Source organism: Crinia signifera, chromosome 6 (assembly GCF_055691185.1).
Source record: "Crinia signifera chromosome 6, ASM5569118v1, whole genome shotgun sequence".
NCBI lineage: Eukaryota > Metazoa > Chordata > Amphibia > Anura > Myobatrachidae > Crinia > Crinia signifera.
Window position 1 is genome coordinate 14,782,766 of NC_139222.1, and position 16,589 is coordinate 14,799,354.

General features: G+C 49.9%; 1 protein-coding gene across 5 annotated transcripts in view; it reads left to right on the plus strand.

Moving 5' to 3' along the window:
• Nucleotides 1–7,844: 7,844 nt before the first annotated feature.
• LOC146010004 (uncharacterized) overlaps nucleotides 7,845–16,589 on the plus strand; it is a 107,018-nt gene continuing 98,273 nt past the window's right edge. For 2 of the 5 annotated variants that reach the window (XM_083150754.1, XM_083150757.1), the window contains exon 1: nucleotides 7,846–7,986. In XM_083150754.1, coding sequence (XP_083006880.1) covers nucleotides 7,902–7,986 — 85 coding nt within the window. In that variant the 5' untranslated portion in view covers nucleotides 7,846–7,901. Of the gene's footprint in view, nucleotides 7,987–16,589 lie in introns of all 5 variants that reach the window. The other 3 variants (XM_083150756.1, XM_083150752.1, XM_083150755.1) reach the window with 3 other exon arrangements.

The following is a 16,589-nucleotide window of genomic DNA, read 5'->3' on the forward strand; positions in this document are numbered from 1 at the left end:
GACTTGGCACGCAGGACAGCCGCGGATGCTTGCTCCCCTGGAAGGAGACACGGTGCGCAGGACAGCCGCGGATGCTTTCTCCCCTTGAAGGAGACCCGGCGCGCAGGACAGCCGCGGATGCTTGTTCCCCTGGAAGGAGACCCAGCGCGCAGGACAGCCCCTGATGCCTGCTACCCTGGAAGGAGACCCAGCGCACAGGACAGCCACGGATGCTTGCTCCCCTGGAAGGAGACCCAGCACGCAGGACAGCCACGGATGCTTGCTCCCCTGGAAGGAGACCCGGCGCGCAGGACAGCCACGGATGCTTGCTCCCCTGGAAGGAGACCCAGTGCGCAGGACAGCCACGGATGCTTGCTCCCCTGGAAGGAGACCCGGAGCGCAGGACAGCCGCGGATGCCTGCTCTCCTGGATGGAGACCCGGCTTGCAGGACAGCCGCGGATTCCTTCTCCCCTGGAAGGAGACCCGTGTGCAGGACAGCCGCGGATGCCTGCTCCCCTGGAAGGAGACCCGGAGCGCAGGACAGCTGGTGATGCCTGCACAGTGTGTGGATGCTCTGCCCCACACAGCCTGCAGACCCCGTCTCCCTTTTCATCGGGAGCTGCTTGGCAGCCTGGTTGCTCTCAGCACAGCCGCAGACCCTGCGTAGCGCTGGCTCCATTGTTCCGCCACTGCCGCTGTGACAGATAATGCTGTTGAGGGGGACTTGTGGGGGAGCCGCCGTGCCCAAATACAACACTGATCCGGGCTGCAGCAGTAATGGTTACTGTAGCTGTGACAGTACAAGACCTGTCGGAGGTGCGGGGTTTCTGGGTACCCAGAAACCCCCCCTGTGTGCTCCACTGAGGATAAATATTTATCCTCTAACACTAACCTAACCAATGACAAATTGTACTGGGAATATATTATGTCATGGGCCAGTAATGTGCAGCTTATACCCAGTGTGACCTAATGACGGGACTATTATATTATATTTAGACAACAGATTACTGTAGTCATCACAACCTTAATGCTCTATTTTTGATTGAAAAAGCAGGTCTTTATTGTACATAAAGAATGCAAAAAACAGACGATAACAAATATCACACATATACCGTGTCGCAGCACAGCCAAAACACAGTACACATGCAAACAGTATAGTACATATTATAAAATACAGCACAAGATAAACTCACACTATAGACTATACTATGCACTATGCATTCTAACGGTAACATTTACACAACAGTATACAAGACTATGGGTGTGGAGGGTAGGGGGGTGAGGGAGGAGGAAATCACATGCCCGAAGCTTTATTGACCAGACAGACACATATATGGGGAGGGCAATAAATAGAAATACATCAACAAAACACCAGACATTGTGAAGTGAGGGGGGAGGGGCCATGGTCCCAAAGTCTTATAAAACAGTCCAAACAAGGGGAAATGACCAGAAGAAAAGGGGTTTAGTCCTCTTCCTCCTCAGGGCTATCCAGAATGGAATAGTCTCTGAGCAGGCTGTGAACCAGCCTGCGGGGGTCCTGAACGGACATTCTCTCCCTCCGCAATATGAGACGATTTCTGGCAAACCACAAAGCGTCCTTAACACAGTTTATAAGGCGCCAGGCTTCCTGGGTCGCCCCATACGTGTGGGTGCCCGGGAATAGTCCATACAATACCGAAAGGTATGAAAGACAGTTCCTGGGCACGGAGTCCTTGAATTCAGTCTCTAGGGCATCCAACAACAACTGTGCGTAGGTGCAGTCCCAGAAGATGTGCATGGAGGTTTCTTCATGCACTAAGCACCAGGGACAATGTCTATACCTACACAAGTTTCGGGAGTGCATGAATGACCGGTGGGGCAAGCTCCCCTGAATGGCCATCCATGACATGTCCTTGTGTCTATTTGTAAGCCTTTTGGAGGCCACATAGTCCCAGACAAACTTGGCAGTTGCTGAAAGGAGCCCAGAAATCGGTTCCATGACGTCTTTGGCTCTGATGAGCTTGTGGACAGTTTTAGGTTTCCACAAGTCGGGTTTCAATCCCTCCAGTTCGTGTTCCCTCACAAACTTGGACACGTCCAGGTAGAACCATGGAGTAGTCCAGTTGTAAGGGATGGAGCTGTCCCACTTGTCCCATTTAAGGGTCCTCCACAATGGTAGTAGGAAGAAGCGGGACATGGAGTTCCCCGCAGAGCCGGCACAATTGTCAATCAAAGTTCTGCGGATACAGTTACATGCAAAGAAGGCTCTCAGCATAGTTGGAATGTCTGGAATGCCTTTGCCACATTTTGAGGGGATCTTTGTACATAACAATCCGCTTCACTCTGTCCATTTTGGAGCCCCAGATGAAGTGGAAAATGACCTGTGTGATGGCCTTGCAGATCGTGGCCAGAGGTGGCCAGGCCTGGGCTGTGTACTGAAGAACAGGAAGAATCTCATTCCGCAGCACAAGTGTTTTCCCTTCGATGGTAAGGTCTCTGAGACTTCACAATCCCAGTTTCTGACGCATTGTCGCAAGTCTTTCATCCCAGCACTTTAGGGCCGCTCCATCTCCTCCGAACCAGACACCAAGGATCTTAATGAGGTCTGGCTTTACCGTGAATGGGAATGGGAATGGAGCGGAGGATGACAGGTGCCACTTTCCGAAGAGCATAGCCTCTGACTTCCCAAGGTTGACCCTTGCTCCTGAAGCACGGCCGAAGTCTTCGCAGGTCTGGACGAGAGCCGTCACCGATCTCTGGTCTGCGCAGAACACAGTGACGTCATCCATGTACAGCGAACACTTGGCCTCTGGGTGGTCTGGACCCGGTGCGGTGATCCCTCTGATCTCTTGATTTTGCCTGATGGATACAGCGAAGAGCTCTATAACACAAACAAAAAGAAGAGGTGAAAGAGGGCAGCCTTGTCTGACCCTGGACAAGACCGGAAAGGGGTCAGTCTTCCAGCCGTTCACCAACACCGAGCTGTGGATATCAAGGTACATCAGGTTAACATAAGAACAGAAAAGCTCACCATTAAGAAAACCTTAATGCTCTATAGGTCATGTGACATACATCCGTGCAGGTCATGTTTAGGGGAGGAGTTTATTCACTACCAAGTGGTGGAATTAGGTGCAGAGCTTCCACATATGGTGACATCATATAGTGCTGTGTTATTTCTTCCTTTAGGTTTTATTACTAATATTTGCCATTTTATGGGTTGTTTTGTGGGGATTTCTATAATAGTTGTTAATAAAAGTTTCTGTTTTATATTTACACCTGGCCAGTGCCCTGTATACCTCCAGCGTTCTGTAATTTGGGCTGTATACACCGACGTAGTAGTTATCACCTCTTCTTATTCACATTGTATAATATAACACTAAGAGAGGGTCCGGGTAACGTATGAGGTTCTTCTATAGTATGTATCATTGTGTGTGTCAGGTGTCACTGTCTGTCTCTCCATGCAGGAGGAGGAGTATATAGAGGAACACAGGGGTCTGTACAAGGGCGTGATGATGGAGAATCACCGTCCCCTCACAACACTGGGTAAGAGGAGATATTTATTATATAGGGGAAAGGTATGGGGCCCCCTATATAATCACATATATACAATGTATTCCATCAGTGTGTGTCACCTACAGATGGGTCCAGTAACAGAGATACCCCAGAGAGATGTCCCCGTCCTCTGTATTCCCAGGACAATCACATATATACCATGTCCTCAGTCACTGTATGTCTCCTACAGATGGGCCCAGTAACAGAGATACCCCAGAGAGATGTCCCCGTCCTCTGTATTCCCAGGATAATCACATATATACAATGTCCTCAGTCACTGTATGTCTCCTACAGATGGACCCAGTAACAGAGATACCCCAGAGAGATGTCACCGTCCTCTGTATTCCCAGGATAATCACATATATACCATGTCCTCAGTCACTGTGTGTCTCCTACAGATGGGCCCAGTAACAGAGATACCCCAGAGAGATGTCCCCGTCCTCTGTATTCCCAGGATAATCACATATATACAATGTCCTCAGTCACTGTATGTCTCCTACAGATGGACCCAGTAACAGAGATACCCCAGAGAGATGTCACCGTCCTCTGTATTCCCAGGATAATCACATATATACCATGTCCTCAGTCACTGTGTGTCTCCTACAGATGGAGCCAGTAACAGAGATACCCCAGAGAGATGTCCCCGTCCTCTGTATTCCCAGGATAATCACATATATACCATGTCCTCAGTCACTGCGTGTCTCCTACAGATGGGCCCAGTAACAGAGATCCCCCAGAGAGATGTCCCCGCCCTCTGTATTCCCAGGATAATCACATTTATACCATGTCCTCAGTCACTGCGTGTCTCCTACAGATGGGCCCAGTAACAGAGATACCCCAGAGAGATGTCCCCGTCCTCTGTATTCCCAGGATAATCACATATATACAATGTCCTCAGTCACTGCGTGTCTCCTACAGATGGGACTAGTAACAGAGATACCCCAGAGAGATGTCCCCGTCCTCTGTATTCCCAGGATGATCACATATATACAATGTACTCATTCACTGAGTGTCCCCTACAGATGGGCCCAGTAACAGAGATACCCCAGAGAGATGTCCCCGTCCTTTGTATTCCCAGGATAATCATATATATACCATGTGCTCAGTCACTGTGTGTCTCCTACAGATGGGCCCAGTAAAAGGAATACCCCAGAGAGATGTCCCCGTCTTCTGTATTCCCAGGATAATCACATATATACCATGTCCTCAGTCACTGTGTGTCTCCTACAGATGGGCCCAGTAACAGGAATACCCCAGAGAGATGTCCCCGTCCTCTGTATTCCCAGGATAATCACATATATACCATGTCCTCAGTCACTGTGTGTCTCCTACAGATGGGCCCAGTAACAGGAATACCCCAGAGAGATGTCCCCGTCTTCTGTATTCCCAGGATAATCACATATATACAATGTCCTCAGTCACTGCGTGTCTCCTACAGATGGGCCCAGTAACAGAGATACCCCAGAGAGATGTCCCCGTCCTCTGTATTCCCAGGATAATCACATATATACCATGTCCTCATTCACTGAGTGTCTCCTACAGATGGGCCCAGTAACAGAGATACCCCAGAGAGATGTCCCCGTCCTCTGTATTCCCAGGATAATCACATATATATCATGTCCTCAGTCACTGTGTGTCTCCTACAGATGGGCCCAATAACAGAGATACCCCAGAGAGATGTCCCCGTCCTCTGTATTACCAGGACTGTACAGAGGAGACTCACAGGACCCCACTGGAGGATAAGGTAGGTGGGATTTGTGGTCTTCTCTATATACCAAAGTGACTGTCACTATATGATCTGTAGAGAATCAGAATACATCCAAATATTTGTATTATATAATCTTTTACTTAATTGCAAAATGTATTTTATTGCTGCTTTAATATAGGATGAAAACCACATGATTAACATTAAGGCAGAAGATACAGAAGGAGAAGATACGGATGTGACTGATATTAAGGTAGAAGATACAGAAGGAGAAGAAGAGACGGATGTGACTGATATTAAGGGCCTTATTCTGATCGGTGCGGATTTCTCCACATGCGGACGTCCCGCCGATGGTTATCGTCTGCGCATGTGCAGAGGTCACTCTGCGCATGTGCAGGCGATTTCGCCGCACGTATTCTTTACACGCCGCACAGGGGGCGTAGAGGGGCGTGAGGGGCTACTTAGCCTCATTACCCTATGCATACGCCCCGCGTTTCATGGGCGTTCCCATGCAAACGCGGGGCGTATGCATGGTAATGAAGCCGTGACGCGTGTGTAGGGGGCGGGCATCTGACATCGCCGGATGTCAGCTGCCCGCCCCCATACATGATTTCACACGGACAAGTGTCCGTGTGGTCTTGTGTGGCGGGACCTGGTGGAGCGTGCGGCCCTGCATTCGATGTTCGGCGACCATCGAATGCAGGGGCTGCTCCCAAGACGGAGGAGGCGTATCCCCATCCAATTTCATGCGGATCGCCACATATCCGCGTACGGACGGCAGGTGGCGATCCGTATGGAAGGCGGGGATTCGCCTGCATGGTCGCGGCCGCATATTCTGATCGGGCCGCACCGATCAGAATAAGGCCCAAGGTGCCAGGCTTCCTGGGTCGCCCCATATGTGTGGGTGCCTGGGAATAGTCCATACAGTACCGAAAGGTATGAAAGACAGTTCCTGGTCAAGGAGTCCTTGAATTCAGTGTCTAGGGCATCCAACAACAACTGTGCGTAGGTGCAGTCCCAGAAGATGTGCATGGAGGTTTCTTCATGCACAAAGCACCAGGGACAATGTCTATACCTACACAAGTTTCGGGAGTGCATGAATGACCGGTGAGGCAAGCCCCCCTGAATGGCCATCCATGACATGTCCTTGTGTCTATTTGTAAGCCTTTTGGAGGCCACATAGTCCCAGACAAACTTCGCAGTTGCTGAAAGGAGCCCAGAAATCGGTTCCATGACGTCTTTGGCTCTGATGAGCTTGTGGACAGTTTTAGGTTTCCACAAGTCGGGTTTCAATCCCTCCGGTTGGTGCTCCCTCACAAACTTGGACACGTCCAGGTAGAACCATGGAGTAGTCCAGTTGTAAGGGATGGAGCTGTCCCACTTGTCCCATTTAAGGGTCCTCCACAATGGTAGGAGGAAGAAGCGGGACATGGAGTTCCCTGCAGAGCCAGCACAATTGCCAATCAAAGTTCTGCGAATGCAGTTACCTGCAAAGAAGGCTCTCAGCATAGTTGGAATGTCTGGAATGCCTTTGCCACCTTTGAGGGAATCTTTGTACATAACAATCCGCTTCACTCTGTCCATTTTGGAGCCCCAGATGAAGTGGAAAACGGCCCGTGTGATGGCCTTGCAGATCGTGGCCAGAGGTGGCCAGGCCTGGGCTGTGTACTGAAGAACAGGAAGAATCTCATTCCGCAGCACAAGTGTTTTCCCTTCGATGGTAAGGTCTCTGAGACTCCACAATCCCAGTTTCTGATGCATTGTCGCAAGTCTTTCATCCCAGCACTTTAGGGCCGCTCCATCTCCTCCGAACCAGACACCAAGGATCTTAATGAGGTCTGGCTTTACCGTGAATGGGAATGGAGCGGAGGATGACAGGTGCCACTTTCCGAAGAGCATAGCCTCTGACTTCCCAAGGTTGACCCTTGCTCCTGAAGCATGGCCGAAGTCTTCGCAAGTCTGGACGAGAGCCGTCACCGATCTCTGGTCTGCGCAGAACACAGTGACGTCATCCATGTACAGCGAACACTTGGCCTCTGGGTGGTCTGGACCCGGTGCGGTGATCCCTCTGATCTCTTGATTTTGCCTGATGGATACAGCGAAGAGCTCTATAACACAAACAAAAAGAAGAGGTGAAAGAGGGCAGCCTTGTCTGACCCTGGACAAGACCGGAAAGGGGTCAGTCTTCCAGCCATTCACCAACACCGAGCTGTGGATATCAAGGTACATCAGGTTAACATAAGAACAGAAAAGCTCACCATCAAGAAAACCTTAATGCTCTATATGTCATGTGACATACATACGTGCAGGTCATGTTTAGGGGAGGAGTTTATTCACTACCAAGTGGTGGAATTAGGTGCAGAGCTTCCACATATGGTGACATCATATAGTGCTGTGTTATTTCTTCCTTTAGGTTTTATTACTAATATTTGCCATTTTATGGGTTGTTTTGTGGGGATTTATATAATAGTTGTTAATAAAAGTTTCTGTTTTATATTTACACCTGGCCAGTGCCCTGTATACCTCCAGCGTTCTGTAATTTGGGCTGTATACACCGTGGTAGTAGTTATCACCTCTTCTTATTCACATTCTATAATATAACACTAAGAGAGGGTCCGGGTAACCTGTGAGGTTCTTCTATAGTATGTATCATTGTGTGTGTCAGGTGTCACTGTCTGTCTCTCCATGCAGGAGGAGGAGTATATAGAGGAACACAGGGGTCTGTACAAGGACGTGATGATGGAGAATCACCGGCCCCTCACAACACTGGGTAAGAGGAGACATTTATTATATAGGGGAAAGAAGGTATGGGGGCCCCCTATATAATCACATATATACAATGTATTCCGTTAGTGTGTGTCACCTACAGATGGGTCTAGTAACAGAGATACCCCAGAGAGATGTCCCCGTCCTCTGTATTCCCAGGATAATCACATATATACCATGTCCTCAGTCACTGTATGTCTCCTACAGATGGACCAGTAACAGAGATACCCCAGAGAGATGTCCCTGTCCTCTGTATTTCCAGGATAATCACATATATACCATGTCCTCAGTCACTGTATGTCTCCTACAGATGGACCAGTAACAGAGATACCCCAGAGAGATGTCCCTGTCCTCTGTATTTCCAGGATAATCACATATATACCATGTCCTCAGTCACTGCGTGTCTCCTACAGATGGGGCCAGTAACAGGGATACCCCAGAGAGATGTCCCCCGTCCTCTGTATTCCCAGGATAATCACAAATATACCATGTCCTCAGTCACTGCGTGTCTCCTACAGATGGGCCAGTAACAGAGATACCCCAGAGAGATGTCCCCGTCCTCTGTATTCTCAGGATAATCACATATATACCATGTCCTCAGTCACTGCGTGTCTCCTACAGATGGGACCAGTAACAGATACCCCAGAGAGATGTCCCCGTCCTCTGTATTCCCAGGATAATCACATATATACCATGTCCTCAGTCACTGTGTGTCTCCTACAGATGGGCCCAGTAACAGAGAAACCCCAGAGAGATGTCCCCGTCCTCTGTATTCCCAGGATAATCACATATATACAGTGGCGTAACTATACCTCCGCAGCCCCCGCGGTGGCGGGGGGGGCGCAGAGAAATTGGGGGCGCCGCCGGGGGGCTGCGGAGGTATAGTTACCTGTGGTCTTCGTCTCGCCCGGCTCTCTGCCGGGACCTGCCTGACGTCACGGTCCCGGCCGGCTCCTGCTGCAATGAAAACTGACTATTATAAAATGGCTGCCCCCATACTGCAGACAGTTTTCTGTCTGCAGTATGGGGGCAGCCATTTTCTAAGAGTCAGTTTTCATTGCAGCAGCAGGAGCCGGCCGGGACCGTGACGTCAGGCAGGTCCCGGCAGAGAGCCGGGCGAGATGCAGACTGCGGGGACAGGTAAGTGTAAGAAGGGGGGGTCAGGTTAGGTGGGGGGGGGGGGTGGCGGGCGGGCGGCAGCGGCGGGGGGTGGGGGAGTTCGAGGGGGGGGCGCCGAAAAACCATCCGGCGGGGGGGCGCTAAAAACTTAGTTACGCCCCTGCATATATACCATGTCCTCAGTCACTGCGTGTCTCCTACAGATGGGCCCAGTAACAGAGATCCCCCAGAGAGATGTCCCCGCCCTCTGTATTCCCAGGATAATCACATATATACCATGTCCTCAGTCACTGAGTGTCTCCTACAGATGGGCCCAGTAACAGAGATACCCCAGAGAGATGTCCCCGTCCTCTGTATTCCCAGGATAATCACATATATACAATGTCCTCAGTCACTGCGTGTCTCCTACAGATGGGACCAGTAACAGAGATACCTCAGAGAGATGTCCCCGTCCTCTGTATTCCCAGGATAATCACATATATACCATGTCCTCAGTCACTGCGTGTCTCCTACAGATGGGCCCAGTAACAGAGATACCCCAGAGAGATGTCCCCGTCCTCTGTATTCCCAGGATAATCACATATATACCATGTCCTCAGTCACTGCGTGTCTCCTACAGATGGGCCCAGTAACAGAGATACCCCAGAGAGATGTCCCCGTCCTCTGTATTCCCAGGATAATCACATATATACCATGTCCTCAGTCACTGTGTGTCTCCAACAGATGGGCCCAGTAACACAGATACCCCAGAGAGATGTCCCCGTCCTCTGTATTCCCAGGATAATCACATATATACCATGTGCTCAGTCACTGTGTGTCTCCTACAGATGGGCCCAGTAAAAGGAATACCCCAGAGAGATGTCCCCGTCTTCTGTATTCCCAGGATAATCACATATATACCATGTCCTCAGTCACTGTGTGTCTCCTACAGATGGGCCCAATAACAGGAATACCCCAGAGAGATGTCCCCGTCTTCTGTATTCCCAGGATAATCACATATATACAATGTCCTCAGTCGCTGCGTGTCTCCTACAGATGGGCCCAGTAACAGAGATACCCCAGAGAGATGTCCCCGTCCTCTGTATTCCCAGGATAATCACATATATACCATGTCCTCAGTCGCTGCGTATCTCCTACAGATGAGCCCAGTAACAGGAATACCCCAGAGAGATGTCCCCGTCCTCTGTATTCCCAGGATAATCACATATATACCATATCCTCAGTCACTGCGTATCTCCTACAGATGGGCCCAGTAACAGAGATACCCCAGAGAGATGTCCCCGTCCTCTGTATTCCCAGGATAATCACATATATACCGTGTCCTCAGTCACTGTGTGTCTCCTACAGATGGGTCCAGTAACACAGATACCCCAGAGAGATGTCCCCGTCCTCTGTATTCCCAGGATAATCACATATATACAATGTCCTCAGTCACTGCGTGTCTCCTACAGATGGGCACAGTAACAGAGATACCCCAGAGAGATGTCCCCGTCCTCTGTATTCCCAGGATAATCACATATATACCATGTCCTCAGTCACTGTGTGTCTCCTACAGATGGGCCCAGTAACAGGAATACCCCAGAGAGATGTCCCCATCCTCTGTATTCCCAGGATAATCACATATATACAGTGTCCTCAGTCACTGCGTGTCTCCTACAGATGGGCCCAGTAACAGAGATACCCCAGAGAGATGTCCCCGTCCTCTGTATTCCCAGGATAATCACATATATACCATGTCCTCAGTCACTGCGTGTCTCCTACAGATGGGGCCAGTAACAGAGATACCCCAGAGAGATGTCCCCGTCCTCTGTATTCCCAGGATAATCACATATATATCATGTATTCAGTCTCTGCGTGTCTCCTACAGGTCACACACTAACATCACACCCCTGTTACTTACTGATCACTGTACACAGGTCACACCAACATCACACCCCTGATACACACCGATATCACACCCCTGTTACATACTGATCACTATACCCAGGCACACCGATTACATTGGTCAACACTATGCCTATACCAACACAGAAAATGAGTGCCACCCACTGGCAAAAAACTTAATAACATGCGACAACGCACATAAAAGTGGCTGAATAATGAAGTCCTTTGAACAATAATCTATACAGCTGGATAAAATAGTTTAAGATTTGGAACTCAAACAGAAAGGAGACATAGTGCAATACTGTATATATGAAGAGTAGAGTTTTATTTTCATATATTGCACGCACATAGATCGGAGTTAATCAGTGGCGGTTTCTACCTATGGGCTGCAGCCCCCCCAGGTAAAATCTGCCACTGTCTCTGCTTAAAGTAAAGCCAGATGCAGTCTGGGAGACTGCTCTGGCTTCACTGTGACTGGCAGTGACTTCCTATTGGAAGTCCGACCTGCCAGTCACTCAAGGCATCCGACTGGGAGGTGTTCCCTCCCTCCGGGATGCCTCTCTCTGCACAAATGCGCGGCAGCCCCCAAAATGGGTTCTGCGCATGTGCAGTACCGCGCATTTAAGGATCTTCCAATTCCTTCTGAAGATATCCTCTACCTCTTTATACTGATTATGATATTTACTAATAAAAGACCATTGTACCCTTTCATTATTTTTTTCTTCTTTTACTTTGGTGGATATTAGTTCAGTTCTATCTATTTTGTCAACCTTTTCTTTGGCTGTATCTAATACGTTTTTAGAGTACCCTTTTTTCAGAAAATGGGCCTTCATTTCTTCAGTTTGTTCTTGGTACACTGATGTTTCCGTGCGATTCCATTTTACATAGTTACATAGTAGGTGAGGCTGAATAAAGACTTGCGTCCATCTAGTTCAACCTATGTTTATAGTAGCTAATCCCTTGTATAGTATGTTCTGATATTTTAAAGACAGATTATGTTACTTATTCGTACCCGTGGATGTTTTTAACCAATAAATGTTTATCCAACCTTATTTTAAACGTATTTATAGTGTCTGCCGACACAACTTCTCCAGGAAGAGAGTTCCAAAGTTTGACTGTTCTGACTGTAAATAAATTTTTTCTTCTAGATGAACAAAATCTTTTTTTTCTTCTAATCTAAACTCGTGCCCTCGCGTCCTAAATTCCTTTCTAGCAGAAAAAAAGGTGAATAGCAGTTCCTTATATTGGCCCCTGATATACAGTATTTGTACATGTTGAGCATGTCCCCCCCTTAAACGTCTCTTCTCTAGTGTAAATAGTCCCAGCTTGCTTAATCTCTCCCCGTAGCCAGAGGCGTAGCTAGGGTGGAGCCGGCGGAGCACCAGCGGGGAACGGGCGAGCAGGGCGGGGGAGCCGGCGGCAGAGCTCCGGCGCCAGGTGACATGTTGGCGCCGGAGCTCTGCCGCCGGCTCCCCCGCCCTGCTCGCCCGTTCCCCGCTGTGCCCGGCATCAGTCTGCGCGGCGAGACAGCTCCCTGCTCTGTCTTCCTTCTCCCTGCTGCTGCGGCTGCCTGAGGTAGAGATACAGCCGCTGGCAGGCAGGGGGAGCACCTCTCAGGCTGATGTCGAAAGTGAAACTACAGCCTGAGAGGGGAGAGAGACCGAAGAGCACAACAGCAGCGTTGTGGACAGGCTTTCTGAAGTGAGTGGGGGCTGGGGCAGCCAGCACTGGTCTGTCACTGTATACCTGGGCATAATTATTGATCCATACACTGGCAGGCGTGGGGGAGTAAATTTCACTGCATGATCTGCCTAGGCTGTGCTGGAGGGGATCTGTGAATATGTGACACATGCCTGCTTATGGGTGTGTGTGTGTGTGTGTGTGGGGGGGGGGGGGTCTGTGACTGTTACTGCATGTCTGCATTAGACTCACTGTTACAAGTCAGATCCCCTTCCAGCTCAACACCCCCATAAGCAGACATGTCACATATTCAGATCCCCCAACCCCCCCTCAGATTCTGAATATGTCTAATATGTCTGCCTAGGGGGGGGGGGGTATCCCACCTACTACAAATAGGGGGGTGCCACCTACTACAAATTGGGGGGGGGGGGGCGAAACATGCTCTTGCTCCAGGCACCGTGGTACCTAGCTACACCACTGCCCGTAGCTTAAATTCTCCATTCCCCTAATAAGCTTTGTTGCTCTTCTTTGGATTTTCTCTAATTCTATGATGTCCTTTTTATAGTGCGGAGCCCAGAATTGTACTCCATATTCGAGGTGCGGTCTAACCAATGATTTGTACAGAGGCATAATTACTTTTGAATTCCTAGTTTCCATGCCCCTTTTAATAGAGTTTTGTTGGCCTTTTTTGTTGCTATATTACATTGAGCTCTACACCCCAGTTTGTTGTCTATTTGGACTCCTAGATCCTTTTCGAGTACTGAATTACCCAATTCATCCCCGCTTAGGTTGTAACTCGCACACTGGTTATGTCTCCCAATTTTACTCTCAATAGTTGGCTAAAAGGTAAACTATTTAACCAGTTCGGATGGTGCTGGCTTGTGACCTCTATCAAACTATAAACTTTAGTGTTTAAAAAAACATCCTTAATATATAGACATAAATCAAGAAATACGACTTGTTGATTACTTTGAGTGTATGTTAATTGAATATTGAAATTATTGTTATTTAGGGTTTAACTGAATGAGCCTCATTTTTCGAGGTCATCCTCCCAAACAAAGAGGATGTCGTCAATGAAACAACGTCAGAGCACCAGGCTTGCCTCCAACTCCTCTCCATGCCATACGGATTTGGTGACCCAGTATCACATGAAACGATTTGCGTAGCTAGGTGCAATGTTTGGCGGTTCCTATACGTTGTATGTAGTAATGTCCGTTAAACATATGGCGGTCCCTATACGTTGTATGTAGTAATGTCTGTTAAAGAAGTAATTATTCTGAAGAATTAATCAGATACTGTCCAAAATAAATTCTTTAGGTACTTGTGTATTATCACGGGGCCCAGCTACGCTACGTTTTCAATGTAGCCTAAGGTACGTTGTCAGCGTAGCCGGTGCCGTGATAATACAGTTGTGTGTGTTGTGCTTTATACCTAATCTCCTCCGGCCCGGATACCACGTCCCTCCTCCATCACGATCCCCGCGATCCACTCCCCGGAGGCAGCATTTAGTCCCCCTCTCCCGGCAGTCACCCCCCTGGCGCAAGCAATGTACGTAACTCAGCGTACTGCCGCTATGGGGAGCATCACATGGTTTTCCTGCTCCCCCAGCTAATTGCGTACATTGGGCCTTATTCGAGTTCACTCTTTCAGACAAAATCCTTCTTAAATGGACAAAACCATGTGCACTGCAGGTGGGGCAGATGTTACTTGTGCAGATCTAATTAGATTTGGGTGGGGTTTTACTTCAAAGTGAGATCTGTATTGCAGTGTTAAAATAAAGCAGCCAGTATTTACCCTGCACAGAATCACCAAAAAATCATCAAATCTATTTCTATCTGCACATGTTACATCTGCCCCCCCTGCAGTGCACCTGGTTTTGTCCATCTAAGAAGGATTTTGTCAGAAAGAATAAACCAAAATAAGGCCCATTGTACGCTGAGAGTGCCGGAGGAGGGGTACTGAACGCTGGTGCCAGGGAGTGACAGCCAGAGAAGGGGGACTGAATGCTGCCGCCGGGGAGTGACCATGCATAAGTGGATCGTGGGGAGTCAGCGGAGATCATGATGGACGAGGTGGCCGGGCTGGAGGAGGGTAAGTATAAAGCACAACACACGAGGGGCGTGGCCACGGCGGCGAGGACGTAGGCAGCAGGTCTCTGTGCTCCCCGGTCCTTCATCCTGAAACTACACACATGTGCCCCTTCCTAGGCTGCCGCTGCCCCTCACCTGCCGTGACATCGCGTCCTGGGCTGCTGGCGACCGTCCCCTACCACTCTCCCGGCGGGCGGGTGTCGCTGGGCGGCCGCACGGTGGACTGCGGCCTACTTCCGGGGGGCGCTGTGTGGAGCCCGACCCCTGAACCCGCTCCTGCGGCATATCCAGTGGCCGGCGCCTGGACACGCGGCTGAAACACCGGGGGACTCCCGGCGGCAGGCGAGGAGGAGCTGAAGTACACTCCCCTGCTGCTTCTCCCTGGGGGGTTCGGAGCCTGGCGAGGTGGGTGAGTCGGCTGCGCTTGGGGTCCCGCCTGCGGCCCTGTGCTGGCTCTGCTCCCCTGGCTGCGCCAGAGCCCGGCAGCCAAATATAAATAGATTTTGCTAGACTGCCTGGAGGTCGGGGGTGATGAGGGTCCTCTCTCTCCCCCCCCCTCACTGTCAGCCCTAAGTTCTTGCTGGACTGCCTGGGATATTGGGTCTCCCCCTCCTTGCTGCTGGCCAGTGACTGCGGTGGTGCTCCCTGCAAGGACTACGCAGAGTACCCTGGCATCCCCTGCCTGTCATTGTGGCTCCCTGACCGCCACAATAAAAAAATAAAAAAAATTAAGCAAAGCAATAAATAACATTAAAAGCAAAATGAGGAAGGCACAGCAGGCTGCTGCTGCTAAACTGGAAAAATATGCCCGTGGCTCCGCAACCCAGACTTCTTCGGCCTCGCCGGAGCCTGTGCAGCCCCAGCAGGGTACCTCCTCCTCAGATAATGCCTCTGAGACTACCTCACCCCCTCCTATCTCACTACAACAAGTTTTGGAGGCCATTGCTGGCACTGAAAAACGGCTTACTGACCAGATAGGTCAGGTGCAGAGTGATTTATCATTACTGCGCCACGATGTGCAGCGAATCCGAGAGCGAGTGGGTAAAGTTGAGACCCGTGTCTCCACCATTGAGGACTCTTTTGGCCCGCTCAAGGACAACGTGTCTACACTGAATGGCCAAGTAGCGACCATACAGAATAAACTTCTGGATATGGAGGGGCGTCTACGCAGGAATAATATCCGTTTTGTTGGGCTGTCGGAGAGGGAGGAGGGTGCTGCTCCAGAGGCCTTCTTGGAGGCCTGGCTGACGGAGACTTATGGCAGAGACTCTTTTCCCCCTCACTTTGCTGTGGAGCGGGCCCACAGGGTCCCATCTCGCCCCTTGCCCCCTGGTGCACAACCCCACACATTCATTGCTAAGCTGTTACACTATAAAGACATGGACGCTATTTTGCAGCTGGGTCGCACTAAAGGTCCGCTGATGCGGAATGGCGTGCGGATATCTGCCTTCCCGGACTTTGCAGCGGAGGTACAGAAGGATAGGGCGCAGTTTGCGCCAATTAAGGGAGGCTGCTGCATGGCTAGACCGCTATGCACCTTCGGTCAGGCAGGTGGCTCCAGAGTGACTGTCCCGGGTTTAAATCTTGACTAAGTGTTTGCGGCATATATCCGCGGACGCTGTGCCTGGAAGTCACGGCTGCAACATGTGGGCTCTGATACGGGACATTGCTACTGGGACTCCGGAGCATAAATCCTATTTTTTTTGGGGGGGGGGGGGGGGGGGGAGATAGAGAGTGGTTATATTTCTGTGGGGTGTTTTTCTCATAATCAGTGTTTTTGCCTTTCTTTTTCAATATCTATGACCTATGTTTTTTGATCGCTACATATATGATG